General features: G+C 47.9%; 1 protein-coding gene across 18 annotated transcripts in view; it reads left to right on the forward strand.

The window, feature by feature from the left end:
• The window catches only part of DEPDC5 (DEP domain containing 5, GATOR1 subcomplex subunit), a 117,205-nt gene extending 100,251 nt beyond the window's left edge, over window positions 1-16,954 (forward strand). For all 18 annotated transcript variants that reach the window (XR_011505446.1, XM_044775527.2, XM_044775530.2 and 15 more), the window contains 5 exons: window positions 7,159-7,328; window positions 10,127-10,298; window positions 12,872-12,932; window positions 15,962-16,044; window positions 16,199-16,954. Coding sequence is in view for 17 of the 18 variants with exons in the window: in XM_044775527.2 (XP_044631462.1) it covers window positions 7,159-7,328; window positions 10,127-10,298; window positions 12,872-12,932; window positions 15,962-16,044; window positions 16,199-16,491 (779 nt within the window). In the remaining variant the exon portion in view is untranslated. The remainder of the gene's footprint in view (window positions 1-7,158; window positions 7,329-10,126; window positions 10,299-12,871; window positions 12,933-15,961; window positions 16,045-16,198) is intronic.
• Window positions 16,955-17,267: the final 313 nt, after the last annotated feature.

Below are 17,267 nucleotides of genomic sequence, written 5' to 3' on the forward strand. Positions count from 1 at the left end.
TTAGAAAAATATTTTGCAAAACAAATCTGTTAGACTTTGGCCCTTTTAAGAACTTCCTTTTCTTAAAAATGTTCAATAAAAGGGCTTATTCTAATGTGGATCTTCTCCCGTGGAGCTCTAAAACCTTAGAGCAGTATTTCTCAACCTTGGCACTACAGATATTTTGGATCACATCATTCTCTGTTGTGGGGGACTGTCCTGTGGATTGTAGCATGCCCAGCAGCATCACAGACCTCTACCCACTAGTGCCAGAAGCATCCCCACCACTACCCAGTGTGACAGAACATCTCCCAACCTTGCCAGATGTCCCAGGGGAGTGCAAAATTGACCCCAAATGAGAACCACTGCTTTAGAGGGAATCGAAGCATTCCAATAGGGAGCCAAAATCAGAAAGCTCAGCAAAACCTGAGAGGCCTTGAAGCTAATCTGTAACTTCCCTAAGCAGCTGTCAGGTTGAGAAAGCGGGCGTTTTCAGAGCTTGAGGGTAGAACGAATGGTTCGAGATGGAGCTGGGATGGTAGAAGGAAGAGTTCTTCTCTGCTCTGGCCCTGGGCTCTTGTGCTTTCAGGGGGGCATTTGTGGTTGCTTTAGCCCCGCCTGATGTGCTGCAGTGGTGACAACATTAAGGCTGGTGATTTCTAGAACATTTCTGTTGGGCACTGTACCAGGCAGAAAATATCTCATTTAATCTTCATCGCAGTCCTGTGATAGATACTATGGTTTGTTTGAGGCTCAGAGAGGTAAAGTTATCTGCCCAAGGCTCTGCGTCTCCTAAGGGCTAGAACTGGAGTTTCTTCTCGGGACTGCCTGACCATGGAGCCTGAGCTCTAATGGTACCATACTGCGCCTCAGGAAGATAAAAGGCAGAGCCTGTCAGGACTTTAGATGATTTGCGTGATGGCCCAGGTCCAGGGGCTGTGGTTGCCCTGAGTGATGAAGGACGCTCAGGTCCCAGTTCCTTGCTACAAAACTGCAGCTCTCTGCGTGTGGCTTTTGTTCCCTTCTCTGCCAACCCCTTGGTCTTTCTATTTTTTTTTTTTTTAATTTTTTTTTTTTGAGGAAGATTAGCCCTGAGCTAACGTCCACTGCCAATCCTCCTCTTTTTGCTGAGGAAGACTGGCTCTGAGCTAACATCTATGGGCATCCTCCTCTACTTTATATGAGAGACACATGCCACAGCATGGCTTGCCAATTCGTGCCATGCCCACACCTGGAATCTGAACCAGCAAACCCCAGGCTGCTGAAGTGGAACGTGCAAACTCAACCGCTGCGCCATGGGGCCTAGCATGCTCCCTCCAGGCCCGACTCCAGCAACTCCAGTCCCACCCAGAACTACCACCAATTGATCTTGCCATCTTTCCAGTCTCCCCATCCACCTCATTTCACAGCTTCGTTTCCCTCATTTCACAGCTCAGAGCCATCAAACCTCTAACCCCTGCTCCCCTTCCCCACCCTCAGCATCCTGTGTCACTGAGCAAACTGAAGCAATCGTAAGTCAACTCCAGACTCCCGCCTGCCATCTGCCCTTGCCATAGCCGTGTCTGTCCCCACCGTGGATAAGCCACCCCTGCTCCACCCAAGGCCAGTGTCTCCACTTGTGCACAAGACTCCACCCCCGCAGTTCTTGGGATAGTACTCCAACAGTTGTCTCCTCTCTCTGAACTCTCTTCTCTACTAAAGCATCCCATCTGTCTGCAGGCACATACCCTCTCCTGTTGGCAAAAGCAAAGCAAAACCAAACCAAAGCAAAAAAGTTCAAATCGGGTTTCTGTCCCTCTGCTCCACTGGAACAGCTCTTCCCAAGATTCCCGCGGACCTCCAAGAGCTTAGTCTGGTGGGTGATCCTCAGTCCAGGTCCTCTTGCCCTATTGGCAGCATTTGTCAGATAACCCCTGACTCCTTCTTTGAACGCTTCTTCTCCATGGCTCTTGGGACCCCACAGCTCTCCTCTTTTATCAGTCTCCTTTGCTAGTTTCTCCTCAGCTTCCTGATCTTTCAACATTGCAGCACCTAGGCCTCTGCCTGGACCCTCATCTCTATTTCCCACGGCATCTTATCCAGTCTGCTGGCCTTCATTACCCCTGGATCTGGTCATCCCAAATCTGTCTCTATCCCCGGACCATGCCCTCCAGTTTGACACTCATTCATCTACTGACTTGACATCTTCACTTAGTTGACTGAATGTAAGGTGTTCAGACAGAGCTCCTGCTGCGCCCCTTCCCCCCACACACCTGCTTCTCTCTTAGTCTTCCCTTCTCAGTCTAGTGACATAGGACAGAAAACTCAGTTGGCTTCGTTCTCTCTTGCTCTCCCGCCCTTCATCCAATTCATCAGCAAATTCTCTTCCTTATGTCTACCTTCAATATAGAGCCAGAATTGGCTACTTCTTACTGTCTCCTCTATGACCCCTGGTCCAAGCCACCATCATCTCCTGCCTGCATTATTGCAGTCACCTCACAATGGGCCTCCTGACTTCCACCCTTGCTCCCCATAATCCACTTTCCACGCAGGAACCAGAGAACCCCTTTCAAATGTAAGTCTAATCACTTTCCTCCTCTGGGCAGGATCCTCTCCAGGCTCCCAGCTCACCTGGAATAAAAGCCAGACTCTTAGCAGCGCACAGTCTCCACGATGTGGCCCCTCACTCTCTGCCTCATCTCCTGTCGCCTGCCTCCTGCTCACTCTGCTTCACGCTGGCTTCCATGTGTCTGTGAACATGCCAAGCACCATGCTGCTTTGGGCTCATTCCTTCTGCCTGCGGCACTGTTCCTGCCCACCGCCTCCCCCCACCGCTGCCCTGAGGCCTTCCTTGACTACCCGACCCTGCACTCTCTGGGCCCCTAATGCTGCGTCTCAGTCTCCTTTACTCTTATCACACCGCCTGCCTGCTGTTGTGTCTGTATTTGCACAGTTAGTATCTTTTTCTTCTTCCACAAGGACTTAAGCTGGGGGATGAACTTTGTTTCATTCACTGGCTGTCCCAGCACCTATAATGAATGAATTTAGTTTGGCAGAACTGGGGAAAGTTGAATTTGGAACATTAGGTCTGGAGTCAGCAAACCTTCTGACACTAAGCAATTAACTGTCAAATTGTCGGAAAGACAGTGGTTCTACTGTTCATTCTGTTGAGAATGCTACCAGCCAGGGCACAGACAGCTGGGTGTCACGGAGGTGTGTGTATAGTCAAGCCTGTTTGCTGACTTCTGCCTTGGTTAGAGTCACTGATTCTGGCAGATGCTTCAGGAACTGTCCCTTTGCATCATCGTTTTGGTTCTGGAGGCTATTTTGACAGTTTCTATGTGAACATCCTCATTTTCAAAGTCTTTCCCTTCAGGCTGGTAGGACTCTCTTGACTGCCCTAGTCCTAAGCTCAAGATGAGATCCAGATCATTTCGCTTTAGCTTTGGTTCTCAGTTGCTTTAAGAAGAAAATTCTTCTTAAAGAGGAGCAGCATGTGGAAAAATATGTCACATACTTCAAAAGAGGGAGAGTGGGGGAAAAGAGACGATTTACATCTACAGCAGGTAGTTTATTAAGCAGACGTTCTTCACCTGGGGTCTGCGCATGGGCGTTAAGGGGTCAGTGATTCTGAAACTAGGCAGAATCTTGCATGTTTTCTGGAAAAACACCCTTTTATTAGTTTTTCAATGGCTCCCATGATTGTTACGGTGGAATGTCACTCTATCAGTTTCCTATCCCATCACCCCTCCCATGGAAGTGGGTTTCTTTTCCTTTTAAACCTGATATGGGATTATTACAACTAATTCTATCCGGTAGCATTCCTCAGACCTTTGTGTTAGGATACAAGATACTTCTTCCCAGCATTTTTTCAGGATGGAATATAGACTTTCACTTTGTCATTTACTTAAGTGAGAAAGAGTTGTTGTCTTTAAATTGAACTATCTTCAATGTTGAGTTTTTTCTCAGAAAAAAAAAATTAACGTGGTTTATAGGGGGAAGAAGGCCTATTCTATCATTTATAACCTGCTCCCTTTTTTTTGTTTTTGATGTATTCCTTTTTAAACTTTTCTAACTCTCAATTGGAGTTTAGCAGCAGAAAGCTGTACTGAAATGCTTGACGATGGCACATGGTCCTCTCTGACTTGGCCCGTGGTAGCTCCCACTCCCCCACCCATGTCATCCAGTGTCACTGAGCTATAAAGCTGCTGGGGCATCTAGGACCCTGGAAGAAGCAACACCACATCCTTTAAGCCCACTCACACACCTTTTGCTTTTGAGCTTTTTCCTGGCAACCAACTGGATCTTGGATTCAGAAGGGGCTGTAGAGCGCCTTGATCCAAACCTTGATGCTTGAATGTTTTCTATAGCACTCCTGATAAGTGGGGAGCCAAGTGCTCTTTGAAAATTCCCACCAACATGGCACTAACTCCTGAGACGGCTCATTCTGTCGTTGGGCAGCTCTGGTGGTTGTGTTGAGCTTCAGTCCCCTCCCTGAGATTTCGTTCTTTTCTTTACTGACAGTGATACCCTCTCTGGGTCTTTAATAGCCCCCTCACTGTGACCCAGGTGAAGAATGCTCAGCTTGCTCTCCTCTGGATTGCACATATTTACTGACTCGCCATATCTCCCTGTCCCAAGGTGAATAAGTCATTTCTCATGGAGCTCAAGTAGTGATTCAGATAACTCACTGAAAGCTGTGACTCAGCTGGGCCTACAGCTTTGTCGACATCATAAGCCTGCTGGCAGCATCCATACTGTCAAATCGAACCCCTGGAGTTGGAAGACAGTGATATCTTGAGCCTATAACTTATTTGGCTGAACAGTGCACTTCCTTGAGCTTCCTCAGACCAGCCAGTTCAGAACTTGATATGCCAAATGGGAAAGAAAAGATGTGCCTTGGCTCACCTTGCAGAGGGGCCCGGTTGATGCTTAGTAGAGGTCACTGCTGGTGTTTTCAGCTCAGTGGGGGGGGGGGGAGCGGAATACACATTGTCCAAGATCAGAGAGCAAAGCTTTCTTCCTTTCATTTAGGCTGTTAAGTAAAGAGTTGCTCTGGTTGTGTCATGAATCAGGAACACAAGGCAGAGACAGAAACTAGTTTTGATGAGACTTTTAGCATCAGAGCCACCAAGTTCTTCGGCCTTAAGTGTCAGACAGCTAAGCAGGGTCTGTGAGTGTCATGGACAGGCCTCAGATTGAGCCTTGGTGAGCTCATGGCTTAAACCAGGAGGCAGGAATAACAGGAGCAGGAGGAAAAGAGGAGTTACAAGTGAGGGTGGCCAGAGAAGAAGGTGGGGGGAGTCCGTGACCCCTTCTCATCCGTTTTTCACTTGATCCTCACCCTTCCTCTGTGAAGCTGCTGGGTGGGCACTATCTGTTTGCAGACCAGGAACTAAACCAGGAGGGATAAAGCAACGCTTTCAGGGGCACATGGCTAATAAATGGCAGAGCTTAGATCTCCTGACTCCAAGTCAAGAATGCTTTCCATTTTGCATGTTCTGGTTTTGAGAGGATGATAAGCTGTATACCTAGCATCTGAGTATCAGTCTACCTAGGTGCCATTCAGTGTCCTAGCTGGAGCTCCACTACCTCCCAACAGAAGTTTGTGAAAATTGCTGACTCAAGAGCCGTTTTATCCTTGTCAGTGATAAAAGCCATGCATGGCTTTTACCTGCAAAACCCAGAACTAAGCTGACTGCTTTAGATAAAGAAATACCATTGAGTTCATGGGGGCAGGGGAGAAAGAGGGGCCGATAATAGTTTATAGACGCCCTTTGCCCAGCCAGGCAGAGCAGAGCTCTGATCTTTTCTTTACTTCTTTTTTTTTTTTTTAAGATTGGCCCTAAGCTAACATCTATGGCCAATCTTTTTTCTTTTCTTCTTCTTCTCCTCAAAGCTCCCCCAGTACAAAGTTGTATATTCTAGTTGCAGGTCCTTCTGGCTCTGCTATGTGGGACGCCACCTCAGCATGGCTTGAGCGGTGCCAGGTCTGCGCCCTGGATCCAAACCGGCAGAACCCTGGGCCACCAAAACAGAGCACACAAACTTAACCACTTGGCCACTGGGCCGGCCCCTTTCCTTTACTTCTGAGCCTATTTCAGGCCTTTAGAATGGTCAGGAACTTGATTCTCTGACCCGTCTCTAGAACATCCCTGTCTTAGTTGAGTAGGATTTCTGAGCAGGAGTCCCAGGTAGGATGAGCTGGTTTGATACTATCCTGCAATCTTTGAACAACACATAGTTGATGGAAGAGGGCATTTAGCTTCTTTATGGGGTTTCATTTCTTGGGAAAAGATTATAGAACTATTGCCTTCCTGGGTTGAAACCAGAAAATCAAGACTTCCTCGTCACTGTAGTCTAGGCTGCTTGTCCCATTGTGTACCTTCATGGGAATTGGAAGTTCTGGTGTTCAGCCTGGCTGAGGTTCTGACTCTGTGATCTTGGCCAAGGCATTTCTCCTCCATGGGCTGCTATTTCCTTATCTGTAAATGAAGGGGTTGCATTAGGTTAGGGGGAGGCGAACTATGGTTTCACCAGCCAAATCTGGCCTACCATCTGCATTTGTTTGTTTGATAATAAACTTTATTTTTAGAGCACTTTTAGGTTCACAGCAAAATTGAGCAGAAAGTACAGTTTCTATATATTCTCTGTCCCAACGCATGCACAGCCTCCCCCAGTATTAACATCCCACACCAGAATGGGACGTTTGTTACAATCGATAAGCCCACATGGACACATCATCACCCAAAGTCCATGGTTTACATTAGAGTTCTCTCTTGGTGTACATTTTATGGGTGTTGACAAAGGTATACTGACGTGGGTCCACCATTGTAATATCATACACAGTAGTTTCACTGCCCTGAAAATTCGTCTTTTTTTCAGGTAGTTTTATTGGAACACAGCCAGCTCATTCTTTAGGGTAATGGCTATGGCTGCTTTTGCACCATCATGGCAGAGTTGAGTTGTTGAAACAGAGACCATAAACCTGCAAAACCTAAAATATTTATCATCTGGACATTTATAGAAAGGTTTGCCAACCCCTGGAGTGGATGATTTCCAGGAAGCTTCTAGAATCTGTGATTTTCTGTTAGGTGATTCTGCAGTTTCATATCTGGATGCTTAATTGTCTGTTCTTCCTTTCTCATCCCACTCCTCCTTTTCCCTCTCTCTTGTGGCCCCTCCTACATGCTGACTTAGCTGCCACTGTCCCAGAGCAGAGGACTGTGACCCTGGATGTGGACGTGAACAACCGCACAGACCGGCTGGAGTGGTGCAGCTGTTATTACCATGGCAACTTCTCCCTGAATGCGGCCTTCGAGATCAAGCTCCACTGGATGGCAGTGACCGCTGCCGTCCTCTTTGAGATGGTGAGAACCTCCTCGTGTTGTGAAGGGGCCTTGGCTCACCTTGCAGAGGGGCCCGGTTGATGCTTAGTAGAGATTCATGTCACATTTTTTTTGTTCAGCTCAGGCTCCTATTACCTTTCACCTGGACTATTGAAATAGCCTCTTAAAAAAAATTAAACCTTATAAAAATTTGAAATAGTCAGAAAGGATATAGGTCAGGGTTTCTGAGCCTTGACACTGCTGACCTCTAGGGCCAGGTAATTCTCTGTTGTGGGGGGCCGTCCTGAGCATTCTAGGATGTTGAGCAACATCCCTGACCTCTACCCACTAAATGCCAGTAGGATATCCTCCTTGTGACAACCAAAAAATGTCTCCAGATATTGCCACATGTCCCCAGGGAGGGGGGAGTATTGCCCCTGGTTGAGCATCAACTGGTTTAGAGTAGAAAGCCAGTCTCTCTCCCACCCTCACCCTGTTCCCTGGGACTTGCATCTAAAAGCACCCACCCTACCACTTTGCTGAGTGTGCTTCCAGAGAGACTTGCTCCACATGCCAAGCCTTGTTGCCTTTTTTTTTCCAGATATAGTAGCGTGGGATACATACTATTTACATTGTGTTTTTCCTATTACCTATGTATCTTCCATATCAGTTTAAATAAGTCTGCCTTGTTGTTGGTGGGTTTTTTGTTTTCATTTTGCCTTGTTTTTAAGGGCTGCAGAATATTCTATTTGTTTTTATCATCGTTTACTTAACCAATCCCTTGTTAATGAATGTCACTACTTATAGCTCTGGTTCTGAACCGGGTGAGAGGGGTGATTTTACCCCCAGAGAGGCATTTAGCAATATCTGGAAACATTTTACTTGTGGCAAATGGTGGGGAAGGGCTACCGGCACCTGGTGGATAGAGACCAGGAGTGCTTCTCATCATCCTACAATGCATAGCATACATAGGACAGCCTCTACAACAGAGAATTAACTAGCCTGAAATGTCACAAGTGCCGAAGTTGAAAAGCCCTGTTTTAATTGGTCTTCTGCCTGTCTTTCCTCCTAGTCTGCCCTGGCTCTTCTGTCTGATCAGGTCATTCATTGCTCCTGCCCTAAGAAGCCTGGCTACCCCCATCCCCAGTGTCTATAGAATAAACACGCCTCAGCCAAGCTGTCAATATCTTCCAGGAGCCCCCTTTAACCATCTTTACAGTCTACTACTTTTTTTATACACTCTCGCCTTCAGCCAAAATAATATTTTTCTGTGGCTTCAGCTGAGTCCTGCTTCCCTCCAACACTGGCCCAAACATCTCATCGCACAGCTGAGAGCAGCTGGAAAGTTCAAAAAGAGTACACGAAAAGTTGGGAGATGACCAAAGAGAAATGAATGCAGTGCTAGCTGGCAACATAGAGGACTTTTTAGTCCAGGGCTCGTAGGCCAAGTTTTGTCCCACAAGACGTGGTATCTTGGGGAAGAGATTTATGCAGGTCTCTGTCTGCCTAGCCCTAGTCTGCCTCCACAAGGCATTCGTATCTTTGAGGACCCTTCCCTTGCAGAGACTCTCAGCAGGAGAAGATTCTTAAGGTCCAAAACAAAAAAGATGCCCAACTGCCCGTCCTGCTCAGCTTGCAGAGGACACCAGCTCTTCCCCAGCTGGTCGACACCGAGATGACCACTCCCTCCAGCCAGAGCTAACCCTCTGACACATATAGTTACAGTTTGGCGGGGAAAGGAGTATTTATTTCCTCAGAAGAATTAGCAGCTATCTTTTAAAAACACACTCTTTGCATCAATTCATGTAAAACCCACTGAAAGCTGCTAATCTCTTTATCGTTTTTTTGTTAAGTTTTTGGAAATCTCCAGTGGAGGTTAGTTATTAAGACAATGTCTAAGTTTGTTATAAATCACATTTTATTAAGATAAATATTACATAAAATAAAAAAGTGGTTGACTAGGTCTTAGAAGTTATTTTGGTCAAACAGAGATCTTAGTGATTTGGTGGTTGTTATGAGTCTTCCTGGGAGAAAAGCTAAGAGTGGTCCCTTTCGACTTTTAACATAATCATACCTGTTTAAGTTGACGTATGGCCCAAACTGTATTTTTTTGGAATAATATTTGTCACAAATATCATCTGTGTGCCAGAGCCATATGCATTAGCTTTTAAAATATATATACACATTAGTTTTATGATTAAAAATGTATCTTAAGACCTGGAAAATTGCCACGGTTCCCTAAGAAAATATTATTGGTAGGGAGGTTTGTCTTTATACCCCAGTAACTTTCATTCTCGGTCAGTCTTTGGACAGACAGCTTTTGGGAGTTTGCCGGAGAGCAGCTCTCCTTCCGCGAGGTCAGGGCTTATCGCTTTTGGCCAGAGGCCACCACAGTCATCTTCCTCCCTGAGTCACGTCCCTCTCAGTGGATTGTTTTCCTATTTGATACTTTCGACTTAGTAAATTTTTGATAAAGGACAAAATTAGAAGAACTTAACCTATATCCCGTGACCTTCCTCCAACATCCTATAGAATGAGAAGGGGTTTGAAGAGGCAAGAAATAGCTCTCTCCAGTCTCTTCCCCGAAGAAACACTGAGGTTGCAGAAGCTTGAGCTGTGAAAAGGAACTGTGTGCTAACTCACAGTTTCTTGAGAATTCATCGGAAGGTTACACTGCACTTTTTCCTGCCCAGGACTGGTTGGTGCCAGTGAACATTAATAAATGAACATGCCAATCATTATGCATGCTTCCATTCTGGCATGTTCACTCCGTGGGAAGTATTTTCTCTTGTCTAAATGAACTTGGAGATGACATTGTTTGTTTCTGTGCTTTCCACCAGGTCCAGGGTTGGCATCGAAAAGCCACCTCCTGTGGCTTTTTGTTGGTCCCGGTTTTGGAGGGTCCCTTTGCGCTGCCCAGTTACCTGTATGGAGATCCACTTCGAGCCCAGCTCTTCATCCCACTCAACATCAGCTGCCTGCTGAAGGAGGGCAGTGAGCACCTGTTTGACAGTAAGAGATACTCCCCTCTGGAGGTTCTGTCTGCAAAGAGAGTAAGACTCCCTCCCCCAAGGACACCTCTCTAGGTATCTAATCCACACAAGCTAGTGAAAAACAGGAATCTTTGGAAAAGGGGCCGAAAGGATTTGGGTTTTAATCCTGGTTCTTCACTTAGTGGCTGGCACCCTGGACAAGTCACCTAATGTCTCTGAGCCTCAAATTCCTTAGTCTTAAAATGGGAGTGGCTAGAGCTGCCTTGCCAATTCAGGAAGACCCTCATAAGGCCTGGGGTGGAATGGTGGATGGGAGAAGACGCTCTACTCTTTAAATAACAAGCAGCCTGGTACTGTCCCCACACTCTCCCTTCTGTGCTCCTGCCTAACTGGTTTGGCCTGCAGGAATGTGAGCCTCACAGGAGGCTTGAATCTGCTGTTCATGCAAAAAGGCCAAAAAAGGGAGGCATTGAAAGCAAAACAGGAAACAGTGTCCTATTGTGCAAAGCTGTGGCATGTCAGCACCTGGAACACTGCATGTGGCTCGAGTCCCACATCTCAAGAAGACAGAGCAGGAGGAGGCTCAGAGGAGAACAGCAGGACCCTGATCAGAGCCCTGCCCCTGGAACAGGGCTGTCCGTGGAACAGAAGCACACAGGGACCGACCCCGCCCTGCTGCTCCACCCTAGTCCACCAGAACTCTGAGGGCAGGTTTAGGACAGATGGAAGGACGAGCTTACTTCACACAGCATGTAACTTTCTATCACCAAGTGCTCGCTGCAATGAGCCTATAAATAGCTGCTACAAAGCTTTCCATGAGCTCACAGATGATCTTTTTTAAAACGAAAAGCTAGAGTTGCTACCGATAATACATCAGGAACTCTTGAGTTCTCAGATATAGGAATTATAAATGTGAAAGAAAAAACTTCTGATGCACAGGAGATGCTTTCTCCCGGTGCCCTTGTAAGTCTGTGTCATGGTTGTTGGCAGAGAACCAGCTGGGAGTGAGAGGTCTCGCCAGGTTGGGGTAGGGGGTCAAGCTGAGTGTTCCTGAGCTTTCCCTATGACAGGCTGCCTCCATGGTTTAAACAGCTTTGTTCCAAGGGGCCTGTCTGTGTGTTCTTTGTTTGTTTACATCGTGGAAGACATTTTTGTATAGACACAATCTTTTAAGTGAGAGTTGGGGTTCTAGGCGAGCCCCACAGAGCCACTGGAGGCCATAGAGTCCGTGATCCTTGGAGTTTACAGCATGCTCTTCACACGCACACACATTCTCATTCAACCTCACTGTGGCTGAGAGACAACCATTTTTGCAGTCCTGAAATTTCAGATGATTGTGTTCGTATCTGACGACTCTAGGCCGGGCACTGCCTCATGCTGCTATTTTTAGTATGTTGAGGGGACAGCACACCATCCAAAGACTCTTGCGAGGTTTTCCACCTTCACTATAACAGCACAGGATTGCTGGCAGGGCTGGCATCGGAGGACATTTTTGTGTGAGCTGATGGTTTTCCCTGCCAGTTGTAACCCAGTCTTCACGACCAGCATCCTCTGTTGGTTGCCATGGTTACAGCTGAAAGAACAGAGTCCTAGTTTAAAGGAATAAGGACTTGAATCTAAAAATCGATTTTCTTGCCCCTGTATCACTTCTCTTCCTGTTATCTCCCGTTCTGATAACAGTAAATTCAAAATCTTAAAAATTTGACAAGAATCTGCTGTGTCTGTGTGCTTTTTCCTATTAAAGTCAAAGTCTTTTTTCCTTTCTTGTTCTTTAGTTGCCCAGAATCCTCGACTCTATCCTTGATAGAAAATTGCAAATGTGGAGGGAGTAATGAACCATCACAGGCACCCCTGGTCTGGGGGGTGTCTTGTGCAGTTGCTGCCCAACCCTCAGCCCCTCAGCCCTGAGAGCAGCCCTGGCTTGTTGCCTGTAGCTGTGACAGGCTGCCTCAGCCCTCCCACCTCCTCACTCAGCTCTTGATCCTCACACCAGCCCTGCATAAGCAGCGAAGCTAGAGCAATGAAGTGGGCGATGGGGGAGGACACTTGTCTACTTGGCTCCCCTCCCCAGCCAGCCAAATTTCCAAAACTCATTTTATATTTGCTTAAATTTCCTCACCCCTAAAATGGAGCTTGTAATGTTGCCTTTCCTTGAAGGGAAATGGAGTATTAGTAATAAAAAAAATTTTTTTTCTTGCTCCTTAGAAGCAGGTAACATGCATTTAAAGCCTGTTTTCTGTTTGTACTTTAATGTCATGCTCCTTTCCACCTTTGCAATAGGAAGTCACTAAAATGAGTCTTACATCAAGTTTTGGTACCTCACACTGGTTCTCAAGGACTCATTCATCCCCTGTCTAGATCCTGATAGAGCTTGGGGGAAGGGATGGTGGGAACACATGGCTTTCACTTTCTTTAGGATGTCCCTCCTTGGGGTGGAGGCTGCTCTTTCCAAAAGCAGATGGTGTGGAAAAGCTGAGCTGAGTTCAAGGGGGAAGAACTGCCAAGAGCAGTGAAGGGTACAGAGAGCCAGACCTAGGGAGAATTACAAAGCTTGGGATCATAACTCGGCATTTATTCTTTTTTTCCCTTCAGGCTTTGAACCAGAAACATACTGGGATCGAATGCACCTTTTCCAGGAAGCCATTGCACACAGGTTTGTCCCTTAGCAAAAGGGAATGGTGGGAAGGCATCAGTATTTGTCTTGAATAGCAGTTACCAAAGCAAAACCCGGTTTGTTTCATCTCTGGAGAAATGGATCTAGTCCACCAATGACACATAAACTGCTTATCTCTGATGAGACCCTTTGCCTTGGTTTCAAAGATAAGCACTACCTCTCCATTTCCTGTAGCTGTTGTTTTTCAAACCTCAAATCCTTCTTCGTCCAGTTGAGGAGAGAGCATAGAGCTCCCTCCTTAGCTTCCAAGACCCTGAGCCAAGCTATCCCGCAGATGACATGAGACAAAAAACTGTAAAATTTGTCAAGAGCCCCTTGACACATGTTGAAAAGACAATAAATACTTAAAAAGCAATAGATGAGTCAGTAGATACTCACTGGCACCTCGTGTGTGCGCCAGGGAAAACCTTTCCAAGGCTTAGCTCCCTACCCTTCAGGCCAGTACAGCTTGGTCTCCAGAACATCACTAACTCAGCGTCCACTTGCTGCTTCACGTGAACCATGGTGAAAACAAAGCCTTTGTTCTGGCTTCACCTCCTCTCCTGCACCTTCTTGAGTGTCATATCATCTCATTCAAGTGTCTTCAACTGTTAGCACCCCCACCATCCCACACAGCCTCAGGATGAAGTCCAGACTCTTCAGCCTCCCCTCACTCAAGTGATCCCCACCCTGCCTTAGACCTTATTCTGCCCTTTTCTTCATAGAAAGCTACGACCTAGCTTCCATGCTTAGTAAAAGCTGTGGGGTGAATGCCAGGGCAGCTAGTTTCCTCCTTCCAGTAGGAGAAGGTGCTGATTCAGGGCAGAAGATGGGGAGTGCAGTGGTCGGCAGAAACAGGCAATGATGTGGGCAGCAGAGAGGCCTGATTCGCCTCTGCCTCCACCAGCGTCTGGCTGGGGACGCATCAGTAAGTCCTGGAACTGCTCCACCTTTGTTTTCTCACCTCTTGCAGGGGTTTTGGGAGGGTTCTCTGATGTTCCTGGCACCTTGTAAGCCCTCAGTAGACAGTAGTTATTATTAGGAAGACCCCAGCCAACTGACGAGTTCGTAGGCGGGTCTGACACTGCTTACCTCATACGCCATTGAGCAGTTCTTGTACCTTGCTGGCTGGATATCACTCAGAACATGACCTGTAGTTGTCAAATCTGCTTTTTTCTTCACAGCATCCTCTTCCTGATCCACCTCAGTCCAGATCCCAGTCATGTCTTCTCTAAAATATTGCCCTTTCCTCTTCAGCCTGCTTTCCCACCTTTGATTTCCTCGCGTCTTCTGTCCAGTCCCCATGGATCACTGCACAGGGCTCTGCTGTGTGTCCCTTCGCTTAAACCTGCTCCCGCCTCCCCACCCAGCCCCCTCCCACTTCCCCACTTAAACCCCTTCCCCCACCTTCGCCCTAAGCCCCCACTCCCTTCTACACCTGTCAGTCTTGCTCCACTGGGATTCCCAGGTCCCTCCAGTCTGAATCCCTCCTTCCCTTTTTCCCACTGCACTCTGTCCATCTGTTACACTAGTTTAGGGGCTCCTGGAGGACAAGGGTATGCGTTTTTCTCATTTTTGTTTCCTTCCACAAGGCCTAGTAAAGTGCCTTGTCTGGAAGAGTTGTTCAATATGTAGCTTTTGCATAGAGTGGACTCCAGGTGGGAATGTGACTCTGAAATGAAACATTAGGCTGCCCATAAGGTCCATCTAGGAAAGAGTTAGAAAAGTATGCAGCTTCCCTGGACCCCTCTGCCATGGCTCCCCAGCTCCTCCTCCATCTTTGGGCAGTTGGCATGAGATTAGTACATCCCATCCCAGGGACTGGAGCCCCCCTACCCCCACTGCAATCCTGGCTCATGTGCTGCCTGAGTGGACAGTGAGGGGGCCAAGGACCATGTGGTTAAATTGCCTTTTTAAGAATAAAAGCCTTTCCTGGTGACTTCAGGAAGGAAGGAAGCAAGAATCTGGCCAGGCTAATCCATGCTGAGTACATAAATAGCCTTGACTGGAAGGTAGAGGGGAAGAAAGGCAAAATCCAGAGCCGTTCCCACACATGATAGAATCAGTCTATAGATGACGGAGCTTGTAGTGCCTGTTAGCCTTCCATTTAATTTGCATATCTGACTTCATGTCTTCTCCAGTAAATAATTATCGAATGCCAGTGTAAAGCCAGCAGCTTTTATAGAGGATGCCACACAGCACCTCCCTGAGGAACTCAGTCCAGGAAAGGAGACAGGCATTTTACCTCCTTTAGTTCTGCCTCCATCCCTGCCTTCATTACATAAGCCCCTCAGACTCAGGGCAGGAGCCACATCTGTTAACACGTCCTTTGCACACTTAGCAGGTAGAGCTGTAATAAATGTGCCTTATGGAAATAGAAAAACCAGGAATAGAACAAGCCGTAGACGAGAAGTGGAATGGAACAAGCCATAGATGAAAAATGGCTCCTCCTGCCCATTTCCAGAACACGGTGAAGCGGAGAGCCCCAGACTGGTGTTCCTCACTTTTTAAGAAAAGGATTTCAATTAAGATACATTCCATTTCAATTCAAAGCCTTTATTGAGAATCTACTTTGTGATTAGTGTGGGAGAACAGTGAGGAGGGAGAGGGGTGGCCAAGGTGAATTAAGATGAGGACCCTTCCCTGGAGGAGTTGACAGCCTCAAGTATGGGAGTGGGCACGGTGGGAGGGTCTGATGGGATGGCTAGGGGGGCGCAGGAGGGAGGGGGTGGTTAGGCAGAGATGAAGGCTAGATAAGGAAGGGGACAGCAGGTGAGAGGGCTGTTGGCCACTGTGGAGATGAACGGAGGCTGCGGGGCTGGGAGGCGGTGGGGGTGGAGATCTGATGCGCCATTAAAGGGTTGGCTGGAAGTGGTGAGGGCGAAAAAAAGCAGCCTGCTTGTTCCGTCTTGAAAGAGAGCTTTCTAGATCCCTTTAGCCCAGGCCTTCAGAGAGTCCGGTTAGCCACGTTCCCCTGTTGCTTTAGCTAGGGAGGCCCTAATCAGTGTGTCTTCCTGTCCTTACCTTAGGTTTGGGTTTGTGCAAGATAAATATTCTGCCTCTGCTTTTAATTTCCCCGCTGAGAACAAGCCTCAATACATCCACGTTACAGGTGAGGTGCTCGGGGCAAAACACGGCCAGGTGGGCCCCTGGGGCAGGAACGTGAACCCTGAGAGGGGCCTAGCCTGTGCACAGGGGTTCTGCCTGTGCACTGAGCCTGTGGTGGCAGAACCTGGTGGTTGCGAACCAGTCCTCTTTCTCTTCAGGAACAGTGTTCCTACAGCTGCCCTACTCCAAGCGCAAGTTCTCAGGGCAGCAGCGGCGGCGGCGGAACTCCACCAGCTCCACCAACCAGAACATGTTCTGCGAGGAGCGGGTGGGCTACAACTGGGCCTACAACACCATGCTGACCAAGACGTGGCGCTCCAGCGCCACGGGGGACGAGAAGTTTGCTGATCGGCTCCTGAAGGACTTCACGGACTTCTGCATCAACCGCGACAACCGCCTGGTCACATTCTGGACGGGTTGCCTGGAGAAGATGCATGCTAGCGCCCCATGAGGCCAGGCTGCGCTGGGGTCAGAGGATGGGGCGATCCGGTCTTGCTATTGATATTCAATAGGATCAGTCAGGCTCTGGGCATCAGAGGTCAGTTTGCCGCTGTGGGTGGGTGGGGGCCATGGCCAGTGCTTCTTTCCCCCACAAGTGTTCTTCCACTCGAAGAGAAAGTCTTTGGAAGCAGCTAGTGCTGAGAGTAGGTGGGAGGCCCAGATGGTCCGAGGGAGGGCTTCAGTGCTGGGGAAAGGGGCAGGCAGCCCCCAAGAATGTCCTCAGAGAGGGGGTGGCTCCTGTAAGCGTCCTTTTCCTCCACCATCCGTGGGCCATTCGGAGCAGAATCTGCCGCTCCCTGCCCAGAAGTGTGCAGAGGATGTAAGATAATTTTGTGAAATAGTGTACCATAGGCTCACACCAACTGTATATACCTGTACATATCAGAAGCAGGAATAAAGTGCCACGTGCAGCATCTCCGTCCCCAGCCTGGTTCCCGGCAGCAGCAGTCCTGTCCTCGGCTGGGCAATCGTGCCCCATCATGGGGGCCTCATTGGCCAATGAGGCAACCACAGACAGTGAGGAGGACTTTAGAATTCACTGTCTTGGAGAGTCTGGCTGTGAGAAAGATGTCTTTTCAAGGCCCTTGGGCAGGAGCAAGGATAGTTTCGGTCAAGCCTAGTGAGCAGACAGTACAGCATACCAGGAACTTGCAGGCTTGTGCTGTTGGAGGTGAATCTTGGTAAGTGGGTGAGCCAAGCTGTGGCATGCAGATGTCATGGCGTTCT

This window comes from Equus asinus, chromosome 8 (assembly GCF_041296235.1).
Source record: "Equus asinus isolate D_3611 breed Donkey chromosome 8, EquAss-T2T_v2, whole genome shotgun sequence".
Lineage (NCBI taxonomy): Eukaryota > Metazoa > Chordata > Mammalia > Perissodactyla > Equidae > Equus > Equus asinus.